General features: G+C 54.5%; 1 protein-coding gene and 1 long non-coding RNA gene across 8 annotated transcripts; one reads left to right on the top strand and one right to left on the bottom strand.

Moving 5' to 3' along the window:
• Positions 1-1432: 1432 nt before the first annotated feature.
• On the bottom strand, positions 1433-9449 carry LOC104909872 (uncharacterized). Of its 7 annotated transcripts, none has more exons than XR_014881471.1 (6): positions 8083-9449; positions 6990-7019; positions 6165-6221; positions 5077-5311; positions 3009-3127; positions 1433-2168 (listed from the first exon to the last, which is right to left on the bottom strand). It is a non-coding gene; the product is annotated as an uncharacterized LOC104909872 (long non-coding RNA). The 7 variants fall into 7 exon arrangements; XR_014881470.1 differs by having other exon boundaries at positions 5077-5291; XR_014881468.1 differs by lacking the exon at positions 5077-5311 and adding an exon at positions 2248-2444.
• Positions 9322-11287, top strand: POU3F2 (POU class 3 homeobox 2). The gene has a single exon (XM_010707584.2). The coding sequence runs from the start codon at positions 9490-9492 to the stop codon at positions 10765-10767; it is 1278 nt and encodes a 425-aa protein (XP_010705886.2). The 5' UTR covers positions 9322-9489; the 3' UTR covers positions 10768-11287.
• Positions 11288-21558: the final 10271 nt, after the last annotated feature.

The raw sequence follows: 21558 nt of genomic DNA, 5'->3' as shown, positions 1-21558 counted from the left end.
GTGCTCCTAAGCAGGCAGATGCCCCCAGCAAGTCCCAGCCAAGTCTGAGGGCTTGCACAACCGTAGGGATCACAGCTGAGCCAGCAGCTCCCAGAAGCACTGCCTGTGTCTGGTCACCCAGTAAGACTGGGCATCGTGGTCCAAGTGCTTGTGTGCAGATACAAGCAGGCTGGAGGCCCCATGGAGAGATAGCACTTGGTAGCACCTGCAGTGGGACACCTAGTGTTCATAGAAAGACAGAATCACTAAGGTTGGAAAACACCTCTAAGATCTTCTAGTCCAACCACCAACCCACCCCCACAGTGCCCACTAACCACATCTCTCAGTGCCACATCCACACGCTTCTTGAACACCTCCAGGGACAGTGACTCTACTACCTCCCTGGGCAGTGCCAGTGCCTCACCACTCTTCATAAGAAATTCTTTCTGTTATCCAGCCTGAACCTCCCCTGGCAACTTGAGGTTGCCTCTCATCTTGTGTTGCCTCTCATCTTGTGTTATTGCAGCTCAGCAGGGGGGAGCTGGAGGTGACTACGTACTACTAGCTTAGAGCTGCAAGGAACGCTATTCCAGCCAGGGCAGACATCCTGGCCAGCCTTTGCACTTTAACCTTACTCCGCATGCCCTCATTTGAAGCAAAATGACCTAAGGCAGGAAAGAGCAACTAGGGGCTGAAGAAAGTTTTTCTATCCCTGCTCATGAAATGAAGCTTTATCTGTCTGCCCTTGATGCTTTCAGCACCAAATTGCCCTTGGTGGCAGGGGACTGTGGACAGACACCAACTGTGTGCCACCATCCTGTTCTCACCTCCTGCTCACTGTCACACTAATTGTTATGGGCTCTTTTGCCCACTGACTTTTTTGCAGAATGTGAATCTCTGCAGAACATATTAAGTGCTGACCTGTTAGCCAGAGGAGCCACTGAGAGAAAAATGAGGCACAAAAAGGCAACGAGACACTCCTTCCTCTACTCCACATTCCAGCATCTTCCAGAAGAGTTTCCTGAGCTTACAGCTGACCCCACCCAGCCCACCACCTCAGCTGCACACCCACATTCAGTGTGGGCATGCTCCTGACACATCCCAAACTTCCAAGGGCAAACACTGCATGGAGCAGCTAGCACTGTCACCAAGGCCTGGGCCGGTGCTCTGACAGTGATAAACCCGGCTGGATGGGCACAGAGATGGAGAGAGTGATGCAAAATGTGCAGGGCAAGAATCCCACCGCTCCTTTTCTAAAGGAGGAGGGGCATTTCAAAGTAAGCATCAGGCACCCGTTGTTAGTGCTAAAGGGAAAATCTTTCCCCCGGATCCACGGGGCAGGTCTGAGATAAGCAGCTGGAGTGATAAGTTATCTCTGTGCAATTCGGGAAATATAGATGCTTCAGATGCTAATGGTGTGTCAGCAGGGAAACAGGCGCACAGCAGACTTGGGTTAAGTAATCCTAGGAAGGTGTTTATTCATGTATAACGTGTGCAGAGAAGGTGACCCCCTGCCTTGCTCCTGGCTGCCCAGAGGAACTGCTTATGCCCAAAAAGTAAGCCCAGAGAAGTCAAGCGGAAAGGCAGCACCGGGCAGGGAGCGATCCTGGGTTTGACAGCCCCTGTCCACAGGGGCACGAAGGAGTCCTGGTGTGTCCATTGCACGGGGCCGCATCGGCTGCAGCTGCCACGTTCCTGCAGACATTTGTCCAACCAATTTTCAAATCCTCCCACTGCCACTCCAGGCAATCTATCCTCATGCTTCCCATCTTTCTATTAGAAAACTGTTCTTAATGTCTCATCTAAATCATAAGTCAGTTTTTAAAATGACAAGCACGGCTAAAAGTTTCAAGATTTTTCCTAATAATAAATGTGGGTTTCATTTTATTTCTCTGTTGGTCGTTGCACATTTAGGGAAACGTCAAATCACTTTTTAAAGTGTCCCTCCGGAATCGTGATGTATAGAAACCGTATTTTTTATTTCTCACAAGAGCTGAGGTTGTCATTTAATTACATAAATCCAGGAGCAGGAGAATTCAGGAGAAAAAAAGTTGCACCAAAGTCCTGTGAGAGAAGCCAGCACTTAATTCAGCTGTGAATGGTTTTTTTGGTTGATCTGCGTGCCTCAAAGCCACACTGCCCAAAAACGCTCCGATGTGACACAATGTCAAGCAGAAGGGACATCTCACCTGCAAGTAACAAAAAAGAAATATCACAGGTGTGGGAGAGATGCATTCTAATGTATGTGCACACTATTCCTTCACTTACTTGCCATCCAAACTCATTCTAACTATCCTGATCCACTGAGCATTTCCATTAGGCATCTTGCAAGAGCCCACCGAAATAAAGTTAAAGGCAGTGGAAGAAGCTCCTTCCTCCCTCATCAGAGATGAACCTGCAGAAAACTGCAACTTTTCTCCAGTGCTGCAACCCAGAAGTAACCGCACCGACGCTCTGCTCTGAGCCTTTCAAAAGAGCAGAACGTGGTTACTCACCGGCCCCAACAACGCAAACACTGAAACACAATGAAAACACAAATAGGAGCTCTGATCTTTTAGGTAAACAGAAACAGATACGAAGGAAAAGTATACTGCCTCAGATTTCTAGATACATACGGCTCAGCACAGAGCAGTCTCTGGAGGGACTGCATGCAAAATGTAGATCCTCAAAGTCCGCTATTTATCACAGGCAATGACTGGTTTTTTAACTAGGGTGTCACAATAGTTTCACAATAGTTTTGGGGAAGGGAAAGGAGGGGAAGGGAAGGGAAGGGGGAAGGGAAGGGAAGGGGAAGGGAAGGGAAGGGAAGGGAAGGGAAGGGAAGGGAAGGGAAGGGAAGGGAAGGAAGGGAAGGGAAGGGAAGGGAAGGGAAGGGAAGGGAAGGGAAGGGAAGGGAAGGGAAAGGGGAAGGGAAGGGAAGGGAAGGGAAGGGAAGGGAAGGGAAGGGAAGGGAAGGGAAGGGAAGGGAAGGGAAGGGAAAGGGAAGGGAAGTTTTCTAGAAATTGAACAACCATTCATATTCTGCTTACCTCATTTTCAACAGAAGTGAATAAGGACCTCCACCAAAATAAAGTATGAACAGTGGTTTGTGATCAGAGTTTTTTGGAATGTTTACTGGATACATGTGTTGGTTTAGTGTAAAAGATGGCTGTAAGAAAAAAAAAGAAAGAAAATACCGTAGAAGGTGTACAAGCAGCCATGCATAAACAACTAGGGGGTGGTACCCAGCACAGCTCTGAGCTACTTTAGAGCATTGTGGCCTAACTCTGATGTACTGGTCCATGGGCTATGAGACAGCAAGGACCTCAAGGCTGCAGAAAGATCCTCATTTCCTAGAGGAGAGTGGGTTGTGGATCTGGGGCAGGGAGAGCACAGTGGCTTCTGGGACCATCGGTGCCAAATGCAGAAGCTTCTGCCAGCTCAGAAGATCCCTCACTGCCATCCTCACCACACATTCCAACGCATGCCAGACGGACAAAGGCACTGTGCCTGGTTTTGCTCCTTAGGTTCTGGTACGAACTGACAACGAGTCCAACATATAAATTCCATCATCTTTTAACGTTTTGTGATGTATAACATCGGACAGCTCTGTCTAGGACAATCCATCACCAACTAGTCCTGTTGACATTTTGGATTCTCCTCCTGATCCAGTCCTTTCAGCACAGGCATAATCGTGCTTATGATAATTTTATTCCCAGTTAGGCATCTATTTTGCACACCTTTGAGTTACAAAATCACTAAGAAGCCATCCTCTGTGCAGCTGCTGAAACAAGGCACCTTGAGCCAAGTTATGCTGAAGCGCAGCCCGTGGGGTGGCAGCAAATAGAAGTGGGTGAACACCTCTGTGAGCACATGCAAGCAGGTGAGCTCTCTTTCATTGTGTATGCTGCCGACTGTACTGCAGGTGCCGTCTCAGCAGTGGCCATATGTTTGCACTGCAGGCAATGGGAGAGGTGGTCTGTGCAGCCAGAACCTCATGACACCAAGGATCTGGTAGGGAAAGGAGGTGAACCCAGGCAGGTTCCAGCTACCATGCTCTTGTTTCAATCAGAGAGCTCCGGATTTGGGAGTTATCACCCATTTGTCCATGCACACATACTACCATGGGGTTTCCAGGGTGGTTTATTTTAGATATGCAGGGCTCACAATTACCTAGGGTGATGGGCAAATCTTTTTTCTTGAAGAATTGACTGTTCAGTGTCACTTTAGCAGGAATATACAATTATGATGGTACATGAATTATTTGAGCTGTTCCCAAGAAGACTGATTGCCTTTCACAGGCTGTGTGGGAGAGGCACAGAAATCTCGGCTACTTGAGTTGGCAGCCCTGAACAGCCATCTACAGCCTCAGTTATGGGTTCACCTGTACCACACTTGAGCCAAAGACTCTGCCCATCCTGTTCTGCAAACAGGAGAGTGATTCAGCTCATTAAAAAGCACTGGATTAAGTAGAGTGTGAGAATGTGTGCAGGGCTGCAAATACTTAAAACTACCCTTAAACTCTGAGCTGTATCTCAGAGCAGTGAAGAGAAAGGGATGTCCCATCACGTCCATCTCTGCAGTTTCAGGGAAGAAGCTGTTATGTGTTCTCCTGTGGATACAAACTTATTGTACAGAATAGGCTGCAGCACTCCTTGAGTGGTAACTGGGACATGTGGACACCTGCAAGTGTGCTTTGGGTGAGGACCACAACTTCACAACATACCCTCTCTGCCCTCTTCTCCATGGAAGTGTTGGGGACCTCACTGTGACCAGAGTTGAAAACAACCTCCCAAAGCAGCTGTTGTCAGACTGGGAGGAGTGGCAAACGGGGGGGCTTCAAAGGATAAGGGCTTCTGCTGCTCCCACAGCGTGCTGTTGTGCTGCTCTGGATCCTTTACATGTGCTGTTGGGCTGTGTCTGGGTGGAGGTGGTTGTCAATGGGGCATGGACATGCTGCCAGAGCTGTGCTGCTGGAGATGTTGCTGCAGCCCCGGACATCCCACGTGCTGCACGCTCCTGCTGCCCTCAGTGCCCTTGCCAGCTGTCAGCCAGACTTTATTTGCCATCATATTTAAAATAAAACCTTTCTGCTGTTCATCAGAAAGATTCACTCACCTGAGAGCAGTAGCATCCGTCCGGTGAAGGAGAAGGGCCCGGCTGCACGGCCTATAGGGCTCCACAGCTGATGGAGCACAGGGACAGCCCAGGAACATGGCAATTCCCTCCCGTCGTCACTGCCACCTCCTCGCCGTGCACTTTCAGGATGCCATTACTGAACTTAGCACTGAACATCATTTGTTATCAACCACGTCCAGAGAGCGAGCACGAGACTAACAGGAGACACGGGTCTCTGAGACAGACACAGAAGCTCGCAGAGGAGCGGTAACAGCAATAACACAAACCGAGTCTCAATTGAGTTGAAAAAGCAATTATCTGGTACTAGGAAATGAAGTGGGAACAAGGCAACGCTTTCTAATGCCACGATTCCTCTTCACAGCTCCTTCCATGTAGGCAGGGGGCTTCCTGCAGCCAGAACCCGCCCCTCCTGCCCGGCACTGCACCCCTCACACAACCACGCGCATCCCACTGAGGGGACGGTGGGGTGAGAAGCTTCCCCACCTCCTTTTCTTCCTTTATTCTTTTTCTTTTTTTTTCCCTTTCTTTCTTTTAGTCTTTTCTTTCTTCTCTTTTCTTTTTTTTCTTTTTTTTTTCTTTCTTTATGTTCTCTTTCTCTTGTCTTTCTTCTTTTTCAGGTCTTTTTTTTTTCTTTCACGGCTTTTTTCTTTTTTCCTTTTTTTTTTCTTTTCGTCGAATTTTCTTCTTTTTATTTGTCTTTTTTTTCTTTTCTTTTTCCTTTTTTCCTTCCCCCCCCCCCTTTTCCCCTTTTTCCTATTTTTCCCTTTTTCCTTGTTTTTTTTGTTTTTTGTTTTTTTTCTTTCCCCTTTCTTCCCCAGTGCAGAAGCCGCCAACACACCAGCTCAGCACCCTGCAACCCGACGCCCTGTAACCGAGCCTCCCGGCCCGCCGCCGGCACGGCCCCGCCGCTCGCCCCCGTGTCCGCCCCCTGGTCCGGCCCCGGCAGCCGTCGGGGCTCCCTGCGCGGCTCCAGCTGCCGGAGCCGGGAGCGGGGCGCGGGAGTCCCGGGACCGCACCTCCCTCCCCAAATTGAGGGCCGCGACCCGGGGGCGGCCGGGAGCACTCACCCCGCGCCGTCCACGAAGCGGCCCCGCTCTTCCCGTTCTGCATTTTAATACCGAAATCTGGAAAAGGAAATTGTTTGATGTATGAGGAGACGTTATCTAATTAGGGCGTAAGAAATTTAATCTTTCCAGCAGGCAGGTCATATAATTAATGTTAATTTAACGCTCAAATTCGCAGTCATTAATTTTTATTCTCTTAAATGCGGTTTGGCAGGGCCCTGCTCCACGGGAACGCACTCGCTGGATGGAGGCGCACACGCGGTCCTCGGAGCGCACCGCCGCGGCCCTCCCGTCCCAACAGCGGCACCGCATCGCGTCTGCGCTATTAAGGGTTATAATTGGACGGTCCGTAGTTTGCATATCAGACCATTAAAATAATGCGCTTTGCTTTTCTTCCGACACGTAACGCTACAGCCTCTGCGAATGTTTGGCGATTCTGATAATTATCACCAAATTACCGCAAATGTTCTCTTCATTAAGGTGATTTCTCTCAAGCATTTTTAAAAATGTGAATAATGCATTAAGTGGTGCCTGGTAAAGTGGTTTTAAATAAAAGTTGTCAACTGCAGTTCCAAAATGAGACCCAAAGAAAAAAAATATATATATATGTAACAACTGAACGGGAGGAGACCAATTCCGCCCCGTGATTGGAAGGAGCGCTGTTATTTCCCTGTCTCAGATAAAGGACCGAACAGCCACAACCTTACTGCACCGGGAGCGGAGGTGCGCGCACTGCGCGGAGGAGCGAAGTTGGAGCTTTTTCCTTCGCCGGGATGAGATGGGGACAGCGTCAGACAGAGAGAGAGATTGATTGGAAAAGATACTGACCTCTCTCCTTCAGCTGCCATCTAACTTCTCCTGGAAAAATAAAAACCAAAACAAAACCAAAGCAGCACAGTGCGGTGCCCCCCCCTCCGCCGCCCCCTTCCCCTCCCCGAGAGCTCACGGCTACGGCTGCGCCCATCTCCGGAGCTGCACCGTTCCCAGTTCACCGAGAGACCAACGCGCCCCGCACCGCTCACCCCGCTCAGCCCCGCGCCTCCGCGCCCCTTCAATCGCCGCCTGCCCCCGCCGCACTGTTTGCAAAGTTCAATAGCGAAGCAATAAAAAGCGCCGCTGCAAAATAAGAGTCTCTTGTAAAATTTAAGGGCTGCTCATTTGCATCGGAGGAGGTCGTCCATCCCGTCCTCTTCCCCCCCCCCCTCCCCCTCCTTTTGTCAATTATTTGGGCACCAAAAAGGGGGGGAAAAAAAAAAAAAAAAGGGAGAAAGAGAGAGAGAGAGCAGCGATCCAGGACCGGTGCCACGGCCGCCCTGTAGCGCAACTGTGCCCGAGGGAGAGGACGTGGGGTCGGGCCGAGGCCGGGCCAGAGCTGGAGGCTCCCCGCAGCGCTCCGGGGCCGCCGCGCCCCGAGCCCCGCGCCGCGCTCTTATTTTGGTTGGGCGCGGGCGGCGCTGCGGGGAGCACGGAGAGATCGGACCGCGCTCCTCTGTTCGCTTTGGGGCTGTTGCTTTTAGCTTTTTTTTTTTTTTTTTTTTTTTTCCCCATTCCCTCCTCTCTCTCCCCGTTCCTCCTCACTATAGCAACCACAGCCGGGCCGACAAAAATGCCCCCGGTGCGGACAATGGGCCGCCCTCTGTCCGCCGCGCTCCTTTCCTCCTCCTCCAGGACTAAAGAAACTTCTCAGTCCCTCCCGCTCGGTCCGGGGCCGCGGGGCACGGACGGCCGGGGGGTTCTGCGCTGCCTGTAAGCTCCGGGAGCGAAGCGCAGCTCCGTACCGACCGCGCCGGGCTCAGTGCGCAAAGCCGCGGGCGCACCGACCAGAACGTATCGCCTACACTGATGGAATGTCTTTTTTTTTTTTCTCCTCTTTCTTCTGCTTCTTCCCCTCCCTCCCTCCCCCCCAAGGCCTCACACTCACCGCTCAGCACTTCGCCCCGTTCCTTTGGTACACGGCTCAGAGCGGTCCCGCGGCTGTCGGGGCCGCAGCGGCTGTGCCCGCAACCGCGCTCACGGGCGGAGCACCGCCCCAGGGATGGGATGCGGGGCCGCGGGTGAAGGGAGAAGAGCCGCATCCGTGAGCACAAACCATTCCATTCCCAGAACTGTGCTCACACAGCGATGTATGGAGCAGCCGTGAGAGGAGAGGAGGTGCGGGAAGCGGTGGCCGTGAGCGCAAACTTTGCGCAACTTTGCCTCAGTTACCGCTCCGCGCCCTTCTGCCGGGCAGCCCGAGTTACCCATTCCCACCCTTTCGCTGTGGGTCCCTCAGCTGAACGTGTTCCTTACAGCCACCCGAGGAGAGGCGGCCTGGGCTCCCAGTCCCCCACACACGGCCCGCGGGAGCGGTTCCCAAGAGAGCGCCTGGGCTGCGCTGGGGTTCGTGCAGCCCCGGCCCGGTTCTGTCCTTGCGTAGGGCCCGGAAGCCGCTCACGCCCCAAGAACCGCGCGAGGGCCCGGGAGCAGCGGAGCCCCGCGGGCTCCGAAAAATGGGACGGCGCGTCCAGAGCCTGCAGGGCCGTCGGAACCCCTTCCTCACGTCCGTGCCGCAGAGCGGTGCAGGAGCAGCCGCTGTGAGCAGGGAGCGGGGCAGAGCCGAATCAGAGCGCCGCAGTGTCCGCCTCACCCACCGCTGCCGCAGTGCGAGTGGACAAGCGGATCTGAGGACCCGACGGGGCGGCGGTGGGGGGCGAGGAGCGGCGGAGCCGCCGAGGGGTTGCGCGCCGGGCCGGGCCGGTGAGGAGCGGCCGCCGGGAGCTTTCCCCGCGCCCCGCAGCATCATTTCCCATCCGCACGTCGGAGGGAGGCGAACACAACGGATAACGGCGACGGGGATAAAAGCGCGCCGAGCCCCGAGCGGGGCCCGCTCCGTCCCGCCCCGGGTCCCTCGCACCCCGCCGGGGGAGGTCGGGGCGCCGCCGCCGGGTGCGGAGCAACAGGAGCGGGGCGAGGGGCGGAGCCCCGAAAGGGGGGATCGTGAGAGGGGGGGGAGAGGAGCGTCGGCGCCCCCGCCCCTCCCCCGGCCCCGCCCTCGCCCGTTCCCCTCGGCGCAGGGCGGTGGGGGCGGGTCGGGGGCGGGGCTCGGGCGCGGCGCTCGGCCAATGGGAGCCGGCGGCGGCGGCGGTCGCCGGGGGCGCCCCCGTCCGTCGGGCGGCGCGCAGCCAATGGGCGGCGGCGGCGGGGCGGGGCGGCCGCGCGTGCCTTCGCGGTGGGCCCCGCCGCCGCGCGGGCCGGGGGGGCGCGGGCGCCGCGCGGCGCCCGAGGCGCAAAAGTAGCTGTCAAATGCGCGGCGCCTTTAACCGGCGCGAGCAGAGCGGCGCGGCGAGTCATGGCGACCGCAGCCTCCAACCACTACAGCCTGCTCGCCTCCGGTTCGCCCATGGTGCACGCCGAGCCGCCCGGCGGCATGCAGCCCGGCGGCGGCTACCGCGACGCGGGCGCGCTGGTGCAGGCGGACTACGCGCTGCAGAGCAACGGGCACCCGCTGAGCCACGCTCACCAGTGGATCGCCGCGCTGTCCCACGGCGGCCCCGGCGGCGGCGGCGGAGGAGGGGGCGGCGGCGGCGGAGGGGGCGGCGGCGGCGGCGAGGCGCCCTGGGCGGCGGCGGGCGCGCTGGGCCCGCCCGACATCAAGCCGGCCGCGGTGCAGGCGGCCCCGCGCGGCGACGAGCTGCCGCCGCCGCAGCACCCGCCGCCGCCGGGCCGAGCGCCGCACCTGGTGCACCACGGCGGCGGCGGCGGCGGGCACCACGCGGCGTGGCGGGCGGGCGGCGCGGCGCACCTGCCGCCGGGCATGGCCGCGGCCAACGGCGCGGCGCAGGCGGGGCTGCTGTACCCGCAGCCGCCCGGCTTCACCGTCAACGGCATGCTGGGCGCCGCGCAGCCCGCCCTGCACCACCACGGCCTGCGCGACGCCCACGACGAGGCTCCCGGGCCGCCCGCGCCGCCGCACCACGGCGCCGAGCATCCGCACGGGCCGCACCCCGCGGGCGGAGGAGGGCCGGGGGGCGGCGGAGCGGCGGCGGCGGGAGGGCCGCACCACGAGGCGCACTCGGACGAGGACACGCCGACCTCGGACGACCTGGAGCAGTTCGCCAAGCAGTTCAAGCAGCGGCGGATAAAGCTGGGATTTACCCAAGCGGACGTGGGGCTGGCGCTGGGCACGCTGTACGGCAACGTCTTCTCGCAGACCACCATCTGCCGCTTCGAGGCCCTGCAGCTCAGCTTCAAGAACATGTGCAAGCTGAAGCCTTTGTTGAACAAGTGGTTGGAGGAGGCGGACTCCTCCTCGGGCAGCCCCACCAGCATAGACAAGATCGCGGCGCAGGGCCGCAAGCGGAAAAAGCGCACCTCCATCGAGGTGAGCGTCAAGGGCGCGCTGGAGAGCCACTTCCTCAAGTGCCCCAAGCCCTCGGCGCAGGAGATCACCTCGCTGGCGGACAGCCTTCAGCTGGAGAAGGAGGTGGTGAGAGTGTGGTTTTGTAACAGGAGACAGAAGGAGAAGCGCATGACGCCGCCCGGGGGGACGCTGCCGGGCGCCGAGGACGTGTACGGGCCCAGCAGGGACACGCCGCCGCACCACGGGGTGCAGACCCCCGTGCAGTGACCTGGGCGCCCTCTCCCCCACCCCCACTCCTCCTCCTCCTTCCCCCCGCCTTTCCGGCGTCCTCCTTTCGGTGTTGGGGTTGTTTTTTGTTTTTGTTTTCGTTTTTTTTTTCTTTGTTTTTAATTTTCTCCTCTCTTTCAAAAAAAAAAAAAAAAAGACCAAAAAAAAAAAAAGAAAAATAGGGAAAAAAAATTAACAAAACAAAACAAACAAACAAAAAGCGAGCAGAAAAGCGAACGCGAAGCCAAGCAGACAGAAAGCTCCGGCCGGGCGGCGGGTGCGGGCTGCGGCCGGGCCTTGCGGAGTGTGAGTACCGCGCCGGGCCGGGCCGGGGGCGGCGGTGCGGGCGGACGCGTGGCTGTGGGCATCCGCCCGTCGGGATGCGAGCAGGGAGAGGAAGGGGTCCTTGTCCCAGACAGTATTGAGGCGTAGTCATTTGCACTGCGAGGATATCGAAGTTTACAGAAATTCAGTGGGTTTCTTGCCCTCTTGACCCGATGTGGGGGATGAGGAGTATGTATATCGCTGTGTGTGTGTGTGCCGCACGCAGGCACATGTATGTAGGATGTGCACACGGCCGTGCGGCAGAGCGGCTCCGGGCCGCCCGCGGGGGCAGCGAGAGCGGGGCGAAGGGACGAAGCAAACTTCGTTTTCCGGCAGTGCGCGGCCGCGGAAGGGACCGCGGTCCCGGCGAGGGGCAGCGGGGCCGGGAGGGAACACCTCGCGCCCTAGGGGCCGCCCCGAGAGAAGTACGGGGACGTTCGGGCCCCCCCAGCCACAGCCCTTCGCCTCGGCCCCCCCTCGCCTCCCCCCGGAGCGGCTCTGCTCGCAGCCCGCGCTCCTTTCACCTTTGCTTCCCGTATTTATTATTTTTTCCTTCCCCCCCCCCCCCCCCCCTTTCCCCCACCCCCGGTCGGTTCGCAGCGTCATGTACGGAACGAAAGGAGCAGCTCCGCTCGGGCAGCCCTGTGTCTTTCACCGGGGGAAGGAGGAGGGGGGGGGGGGGGGAAGGGTGAAATGAAGTGGAAAAAATGCCACTTTCAATTCGCCTCCCCTCCCTCCCCCCACACCTCTCCCCAGTAACAGTTTTAAAGTGCATTTCGTGGCATTATCCTGATGGGAAACGGTTAACTTCCAAAAAGAGAGAGAGAGAGAGAGAGAGAGAGGGAGAGAGAGAGAGAGAGAGGAACCCAGGGGGACGCAGCACACGACACAAAGCTCCGAGGAGAGGCGCGGAGCGGGCTGGGAGCAGCGGCGTGTGTGTGCTGCGCACCGCCATCCATAGACATGAGGGGAACTCTAAACTCCGGTAGTTACACGTTCAGAACGGGGCCCTTTAGACGGGTGCTACATAGGCGAGGCGTTTTTGTAAGCTAAAAGTTTACTTAGATGAGTGTTGGACGGTGATGGAGAAAAAAACAATGAAGCGTTCTCTTGCAGAGATCGTATAAATATTGCATTCAGCAGCCGAGGCGTTAGACCATGTTTCCCATTGTCTCTTCAAGCGCTGTGACATTTGTTTTTTCTTTATTCCTTCCTCCTTCCCTTCTTTCCCCCTTGGTCAGACAGTGATGGTATCGAAGCAACGCACACTGAAGCCTTTTTCCCACTTTCCCTACAATGGTTACAGAAATGCGGGCACCGAGCTTTACTCTTTCCTTTCCTTTTCTTTTGGCTGTACCGAGCTGCTGGTTATTTATCGTGCTGGGGACTGGTGACTCCGAGCAGGGCCGGCCCGTGGCGTGGGGAGGACCCAACTTTCAGACCCACCGATCCGTGTGTAAGGTCAGAGAACGGCATCCGGGGCTGTTTGGGAAAAGCCTCAAACTCCACATAGGTTTACTTACAAAAAAAAAAAAAAAAAGAAAGAAAAGAAAGAAAAAAAGAAAAAAAAAAAGTTACCACGCAAACCTTACCGCTCTGTATATATGTTTAATATTTGTCCTTTGAAATGCAGAAATAGTTTCAATGTTTTGTCTATTTTTCTTTTTTTTTTTTTTTTTTTTTTAATGCTACCCAGGGAAATATTTTCATATCATTTTTAAGTGGCCTGCCTCAATGTATATTTATTTCTTTGAAAGCGAACAGGTTCTGGAAACTGTTTTTCTGTAGCTTTAAATGAGTAGGTGAACAAATCTATATGGGATGTAATTTTTTTTTTTTTTTTTTTTTTTTTTTTTTGTTCGGTCTCTTTACAAATACTTTGTTTTGGTACATTTGGATGTGCTTGTGGGGAAAAAAATAAAAACGCAGAGATCCTTATATATTTATGTTAAAGTAATATTTTATTATCTACATAAAACAGAAATGCACAATACCTTCATAGTTTGTTCGAATTATTGAAATACCTTTTGTTTTATTTCGAAAGATAGCACAGATTGGCGTAGCTCTGAAATCGGGAGGGAGAACATCGCAGCGCTGGGAGCTCTGTGCGAGCACCGCCAGCCCTTTATATCGCACGGAATTGGGGAAGCGGTTCCGTGGCCGCATCGTGCGCTGCCCCGTTCCAAAGGCGCGGACTGCGGGAGCGGAGCACGGGGGTTGCGTTCCCCGCAGAGCCCCGCAACGGTGCGGGCAGAGCGGTGATGCTGTGCGGAACGGTGCCGTCCCTCCCCGGCGCTGACACCCCGCTCAGTCGCGCTGCGGTGCTGGAAGAGGGCCGGGCCGAGGCGAGAGGGCTCCGCTCTGCGTGGCCTTGGCAGAACGCAACACCCGACTCTCCTCCCCGGTGCCAAAAAAAAAAAAAAAAAAAAAAAAAAAAAAAAAAAAAAAAGAGAAAAGGAAAGAAAGGGAGAAAAGAGAAAGAAAAGGGGAAAAGAAGGAAAAGGCGGAGCTTCTCCGTGGGGAGCGCCGCGCTAAGGCCGGGCCGCGGGGCCGGAGCGGGGCGGCTGCGTGATCCGGGGCCGGGTACCGAGTACCGGGACCGGGTGCCGTGTATCGGGGCCGTGCCGGTGGGTGCCGGCGGCAGCGGCAGCGTGTGGAGGAAGTGCTACGACCTTCGGGGCTCTGCTCGGCTTCGTAGGGGCAAACGTCCTGCTCTCTCTCCCCCTCCCCGAGAGTTTCTCGGCTTATTAGATTTAATCATCTTTTCTAACTCCTAGTCAATATTACACTCATCCCGAACAGATTCAGCTAAATGATCTTATCAATAGTTTCGAAGCGAAGTGACAGAAAGAAGAAGTGTTTTGTGACCGCAGACGTGCTGACGGGTAAAATGTTTAAGCCGGGTATGGATTTAAAGTCCTTGGTCAATATCCCGCCGGGTCGGCTGCGGAACGCGGGCAGCCTCTGCCCTCTGCAGGACGCTTCGGGGGGCTCGGAGGGAGCCGTGCGTCTTTCCCACCGTTCACGTGTGGGGCGGGCAGGGGCTCGGTCAGCCCTGGGCGCGGGGCAGGCCCGAAGCCGCGGGGATGGACGCGGGGTGGTCGCTTTGGTGCCCGCCGGGCTGCTCCGTGCCCAGCTCGGCGTCTGCTGCCAAAGGGAGGCCGGTCCGTGTGGTTGCTTCCCTCTATTTGTTCTGAGGGAAAGAGAAGAGGGAAAAACCCACGGAGCGGTGGTGGTAGAGTGCGCTGTCTGCAGGTGGATGTCAAGGTGCGCGCAGGGAGCTGGGCTCGGCCAAAGCCGTTCTGTTAGATGTCGGCAAGAAAAGCACTGGCTCCTCGCTTCGCTCGCTCGAGTAGAGGCTGAACCGGTGTCCCGAAGCCCGCGAAGGAGGGCAAGGCCCGGCCGGTAGCTCCCCCGGACAGGCGCTGCTCTGAGCTGCCCTCGGCGGCTCCGCAGAGCCCCGACGGGGAGAGAGGCCGCTGCCGGGCTGCCCCTTCTCCTCGCTCTCGGTTTCTGCTGACGGATGCTGAGGCCGAGCCCTCCCACCGCTCCGCTGAGGCAGCCTCAGTCTGTGGCCATCCTACCCTCCTCCAGCCCTAGAAGTTGGCCCAAGCCACTCTGGGGGTGGGGGTTTATGGCTCTTTGTTATGGCTGGGTTTGTGCGGGGCTGCGTGCTGCGGGAGGGCAGCGCCCGGCCACCCTCGGGCACGGAGCTGTGACCCGGAGCTGCTGCCCCCGGCCCGGCCCACGCGTGGGAAAGAGCCGCGGGTAGCAGCGGGGCGCGATGGCGGCCACTCGGACTCCGGGATGGGGCCTGGAGAACGCGGCCTTCCGCCGCCCCTCTGTCTGAGAGTGATTCGTTTCTGGTGTATTTGGGAAATGGACTATGAGGGGCTCTGCTGCCGCTCCGGGCCCGATGAGAAAGGGAAAAGAAAAGTCGTTCGGAGGTGCGGGCTCGGTGCTGTGCGGCTGCCGTCGGGGCTGGGAGATGCTCCGAGCAGCGCGGCGTTAAGTCGCTCTCGGCCGGGCAGCTTTGCGCTTGGCCGCACTTTGAGGGGCGGGTGCCGTTCCGGGGAGAACGAGCTGAAGCAAAAAGGCAAAGCGCGGTTCAGCAGAAACAGTAAAATCAACAAAAGAACTTCCCAAACGCGAGACGCCAGGAAGGAGCCGGCTCTGTCCGAGCTGCTCTGCCCCGTCCCGCAGCCCCGCAGCCCCGCAGCCCCGCGGCCCCGCGCCCTACCGGAGCAGCCCCGGCGGGACGCGGAGAGAGGCTCCCTCCGAAAGTCGGGGGCCGCTTTCGGCCCGACTCATTCATTAATTCCCCTTCCCTCCCCGATTCATTCATGTCTGCAGTCATTCATTGCCAAGTGCGCGGAGCCATCGGCCCCTCGGTCAGTAGGGGAGAGGCGCGCACGAGGATGGGGCTATTTATTTCCCTCCGCCTGCGGATTTCTAAGACATCCGAGCAGGCACAATCATTAAACTAATTTGTATTTGATTGTTTGGGCGGACGGGGGTGAATTTTATTGCACTGAGCATTCAGGCACGCACGCACCGCTGATTACCAGTATACATTAAATAAAGTTGTTTGTACACATTGTCTTACCACATATAGGCAGTCTTATTATTCTAATTACTCTAATTAGTGCATTGAAATGTTTTCTACTTGATTTGAGGAGACAGTGATTAGTTCTATTACTTCTTTTAACTCTTATTTCACGGCAAACTGTTGGCGCACGTTCCCATCCCTTTATTTTTCTCCTTAACAGCTCGCGGGCCGAGAGCATGATGAAATCACCGCGTCGGCGGGCGGGAGCGCTCCTCGATTTTCCCCATGTAAAAGCTGCCGTCTTTTGCAGATATACACGTATTTCTTATATTCTTATTTTTATTTCCTCCCCCCTCCCCCCCCCCGAAATAATTATTTCTATCCAAAGCGGCGCGTTTCTTTCCCCCAATTTCCCCTACTTGAGCTTTGGTTGAAGCATTCCTTTCCCCACCCCATTCCACCCCCTCTTTTTTCTTTCTTTCTTTCTTTTCTTTCTTTCTTTTTTTTTTTTTTTTTTTTTTTTTCTCTCGTTGGAAACGAGGATATTTAGAAAGAGGTGTATTTTCAGCCAACCTATTCCACGAGATTCAAATTAACGTTACCATTAATTGATAAGATCTCTCCCTCAGCCACGCTCCTCCGATGGGGAATTGTAATTACAGCCGTGCTCCCGCCTGAGCCCCTCTCCCCGCACAGCTGTCCGGGGCTGCGGCTCCCCTGCAGCGCTGGGAGCGGAGCCCCGATCCCGTCGCACTCCCCGCCTCTGCAGGGCTTCGGCTGCGCGATTCGGTCCGCCCGTGGCTGCGGAGCCCCTGGAGCGGCTCTGGGGCCGAATCTCGCCTTCCTCTCACGTTACAGACCGCTCCCCGAGTATTGTTGTCCCTCTCCCACCCTCCTCCCCGCAAGTTTCGTAAATGCATAACGAAGGAGTGGGAAAAGATGCACGGGGGAAAAAAAAAAAAAAAAGAAAAAAAAAGAAAGAAAAAAAAAAGAAATAATAATTTAAAAAAAGTCCCGTGCATTCTTAGAAGTGGGGCTCTGGAGGGAAATCTATGGAGTTACATCGGTAAATACTCGGCCCGGGCTGCTCAGACTTTTAATATTTAAGCTGGGATTACGCAGGATCTGCGGACGCGCTGCTAACCTTTGCCAATTGCCGTGCGGCACAAACCCCGCGGGGCGCACAAACGCACCGGCGGCTCGACCTTCCCACGGCCGCCGGCGAGCGCCGACTCCGCCACCGGGCAAAGGAGCCGCTCCGGGCCGCGCGGCCCCGCGGCCGCCTCCTTCGGCCTCTGTCCGTTCCCTCGGGCCCACCCTACCCGGGGCGGGGTCCCGGCGGGGGCTCCCCGTTCCTCTTCTTCAGGGCCGCGCCGCGGGCGCTGCCCCGCTCCCGGGCCGCCCCCGGTCCCGGCCCCCGCAGGGGAGCGCCCGGGGCCGCGCGTGGAGCGCGGGCTCCCCCCAGCGGCCGCCACCGCCCGTGCGGGGCCGGCGCCGGGCACCCGAGGGACGAGGTCTCTGGATCGGGAGACGACGGGGGTGCGCGGGCTGCCCCGGTCCTTTTCCTCAACAAACGCCCGCACCGAGGCCCGCCGGCACCCCGGCGGCACGGAACGCCCCAGCTCGACCCTCGTCGGGAAGGAACGCCCCGCTGCGTGGCTGGGCTCCGGCTTAGGGACGTGCTCCATAGCGGGACTGACAAGCGCCGTGCCCCGGCTTCTGCAGCGAGATCGGCGGTAGCGGCACCTCCCAAGGCGGCTCGAGGCCCTGTCAGCCCCGTGTCAGCTGAGGCACGGGGCTCTCCCAGAGCGGGCAGGGAGCCACGAGGGAGGCCCAGGTCCGAAAGGGCAGAGCTCGCTTTGCTGCGGGGACTCTGTACAGTGGCCACAGGGAGTTGGAGAACACTGACCTGTCTCACACACTGGTGTTGCCGAACACCCTCAGTGTGTAAACCGCACATCGAACCAAGTAGTTCCATTATAGAACACAGGTGCCTCCCTCAAGCAGACCGCCATAAAAACACACTGCTCAGCTCCTCGGGTGAGGTCCCGTCCGACCCCTCCTGCCCCGTGCCCCTCAGCTCCCACCCAGCCCCTGGGCCTGCTCAGAGGACAGTGGCTCTTAGGCAGCCCAAGGCAAAACAATGGGTGCCTGAAAACACAACATATTCTCTCACGGAGGTCATCTGCAAGAGACTTCTGGGGAGCACTTCAGGTTCAGCTCCCGCCCACTGGAAGACACAAAAAGTGCTCCAGGACCACATGTGACAATCTGCAGTGAGGTGAGCTGTGAGCTGCCCGCTTCCTGTCAGCAGGTGACAGGCGGCACCCAGCTTGCTCCCTTCCCTCCTGCCTCCTTCCTGCAGCGCCGCCATCTTGGGCCTCCATGCTTCTCGGAGCGCCGATGGATCAATGCCTTCACTTGAAAGCTACCGTCATGCTCAGAAGAGACTGAATTATTTAAAAGTATTAAAAAAATAAAAATAAAAATCAAAGCTGCACTGTAGATCTCTAGGTTGGATCAGCACTCGCTATATTTTGCTCTTTCAAATCCCTTCTTTTAGTTAATTCAAAGGTTCAGTCTCGCATCCCGTTTGAGCTCTCACGGATCGATCAGCACGCGGTGCAGTGAATGTTTTCTGATCACAGCCACGTGCAGAGTGGGTGGGGAGCTTGGCGATGAACCCCAGCCTTGGCAGTGAGTGCAACCACTGCGAGCCCAGGGGCTCCTGTCCTGCCACTGCCCAGGCCCTGCTGACCTCATACTGAGCCCTGGGCTGAAGCCACAGTCCTCAGAAAGGAGTTCTGCAGGAAAGAAGTTACTCTGAGTCACCCTATCCTTTAGTGCCGTGTATGGGGAAAAATGCGAACACTGGAAGCAGTCTTTCACCACCTCCAGCGAAACAAACCCTCTGCATGGGTCAGATCATTGCATGCACAAACACCCCACAATGACTGAACTAAAGTCACTGCTGAAATGCAATAAAAATACAATCATAGAATGGTTTGAATTGGAAGGGATCTTTACAGGTCATCTAGTCCAACTCTCCTGTAATGAACAGGGGCACCTGCAGCTAGATGAGGGTGCTCAGAGCCCTGTCCATCCTGACCTTGAGTGTTTCCAAGGACGGGGCTTCTACCACCTCTCTGGGCAGCCTGTTCCAGTGCCGCACCATGCTTATTGTAAAAAACAATTCCCTTATCTCCAGTCTGAATTTCACCTCTTTTAGTTTGAAACCATTTTCCCCGTCTTATCACAACAAAAGCTGCTAAAGACTGTCTCCTTATTTCTAAAATGTCTAAGCAGATACTGTACAGCAAGTTCATCCCCAAACACTGATTCCAGGTATTTCCGAAAGGCCCATCTCAGCAGTTCAGCACTGGCACTTTACTGCAGTCACTGCCCAGCAACTGCTGCTGCCAGCACAGGGTCCTGCAAACAGGTGTTAAAAAGTGATAGCAGACATCAGACCAAACTATTTCCAGCAGCATCTTGCTGCAAGAATGAGAACTGCTTAAAACAATCATGTTCCTAGATGTAAACACAACTTTATCTCTATTCCAGTTTTCATTAGCACTGAGCTGCTTTTGAGCACTTTTTAAAAGAAAAATAAGAGCCCTAATAAAACTTAAACCATGTGCATGAGAGAAAAGGATATGACCTTGTCACAAAAATGCTGTTGCACTTCTTTAGGAGTTAGAAGTCTGACAGTTCAGAACTGCATGGTCATCACATCAGAGTATTTCTATTTCAGGCTCTCCAATACTTCAATAGGAAGTGTTACATAAAAACAATAAACATCTGCATTGTATATGACAACATTTGATATTACCAGTGGATAAGCATTTGCAGCATGCATGGTATCAGATCTACACTGTTTTGCTTACATTCAATTAAGGTTGCCAATTGCATCTTAAAGCAGCAGAGCCACATTGACATTTTTTGAACATTTTCACAGAACATTAAATGTACCTCAGTCCCTCTGGACTGATAACATGTAAATCTATATAAGTATGGAGATCACGTAATTGCTTTCGCTTCCTCAAATAATAAAGCACTCCTGCCAGACAATGAAGTGATAAAGTGCATTGCAACCTCCCAAGCATTAAAATCTGGAAATCCTGAAATATTTTAAAATCTGGGTTTGTCTGTGTTGGTTCTGTGTCATTTTTTTTCTTTTCTTTTCCTAACAGTTTGCCTTACACATAGAAATAAAGTCACCTGACAATCTCCACTCCACTCCACTCAGACATGTGAACTTTCAGAACTGCAGAAGGAGCGCTGAGAAATCTGTCAAACACAGGACAGACAGACATGAAGCCCGAAACTGCACTCTGCATGTACCAAAAGCCAGTTGCACTTTGTCAGGATGCACAGAACAAGGGTCCAGGCTCATACTTAACAGTTCTCAACACCCAGAAGCTCCGGCAGCTGTACGATGCTGCTAGAAGATGGTCGCAACATGTGTGAAGTGATGCTGGCCTGAGGCAAAGCTGTGAGACAAAAGCAAAAACTGAGGCTGCAGGTGCTGGAGATTAAAAGAAGTCTTAAGGATGGGTTCCTTAGAGACACAAGAAATACACAAAGTATTCATTTTAGCAGCTTTTACAGGAGCATTGCCTCGAACAATTAACAGTACAGCAGGCAAATCCAAGGAACGCTCTTAGTGAACCTAAAAGCAAATGATCACTGATTGCACCTACATCCACTTTGGAAACAGTTCTGAATCAGAAAACAAATTTTCTAGACCAGTGATGAAGCGGGAGGACAAAGTCTACCCAAGCAGCTCCTTCCGGGGGGTTCTGGACAAATGGAGTCCAGCCAATAATCCATCACTTTCTATTTCCTACTTTCAAAGGCGCAGAACTCTGTAAAATCTTTGCTAAGCCACCCTGTTATATAAGATCTGCAGCACCTAAATACAAATACATCACTACCCCTACCACTAACAGGGTTTGAAATACTTTGTGGTCACATCATTTGTGTTCAAGTAGGAAATCATTCTGGAAAGAAATTCAGCAATTACTCTCTAGGAGGCCTCTCTCAGTACATTGTCATCTCCATGTTCTGTTTTACATCCCGTCTGCCCAGATCCATCTGCTGTCTCTCGCTCTGTACCTAGATCACAAACTGCCTCAGGCAGTGAAACATTAACTTTGTGCAGTGCGCCAAGTCCTATACGCTTTAATAGAGCCACAGTAATCTAAATATTAAGCAGTAATACACTTTAGAAAGAAAAACTCACAGATTTGTCTCTTAAAACATTCAGGATTAACATTTCAAAATGAACAGTGAAAAATATGCTCAAACTGTTCTTATATCTTATGATTTATTTCAGTTCTCTTTTTTTTAAATGAGTACACAAAAGACCAATGAGTATAGATAAATATATATAGTTTTCTGTTTTATTTATTTATTTTTTTTACGTATACTTGGTATTCCACAACACAGTCAAAGGGATACAAATTAAGTTTTCAGAGCAAGATAAACATTGTACACTGAATATATTTTAACATGGTTGTCATCTCCGAATTAGCAGACACTGACAACTCGGTAAGGACATTAATTCCAACTTCTTTATACTGGCAGTAACAGAAGAAAACTACAACATTCTTAATAGTGTTGATAATAAGCTCTGGGGCATCCACAGCTTGTCTGGGCAGCCTGTGCCAGTACCTCACTGCCATGTTAGTAAAGAATTTCTTCCTAATGTTTAACCTAATTCTCTCTCCTTTTAGTTTAAAATCATTCCCCCTTGTCCTATCACTGTCTGCCTGTGTAAAAAGTCAGCCGCCTCCTGCTTATAAGCTCACTTCAACTACTGGAAGGATGCAGTGAGCTCTCCCTGGAGCCTTCCCTTTCCAAGCTAAAAAGCCCAGCTCCCTTGGCCTTTCTTCATACGAAAGGTGCTCCAGCCC

This window comes from Meleagris gallopavo, chromosome 2 (assembly GCF_905368555.1).
Source record: "Meleagris gallopavo chromosome 2, MGAL_WU_HG_1.1, whole genome shotgun sequence".
Lineage (NCBI taxonomy): Eukaryota > Metazoa > Chordata > Aves > Galliformes > Phasianidae > Meleagris > Meleagris gallopavo.
Note: the sequence above shows the minus strand (reverse complement) of the source record. Positions and strands in the feature narration are given on the sequence as shown.

What these genes read in the sequence shown, in the direction of transcription:
- POU3F2 (XM_010707584.2), top strand. Translation starts at nt 9,490, where the DNA reads ATGGCGACCGCAGCCTCCAACCACTACAGCCTGCTCGCCTCCGGTTCG.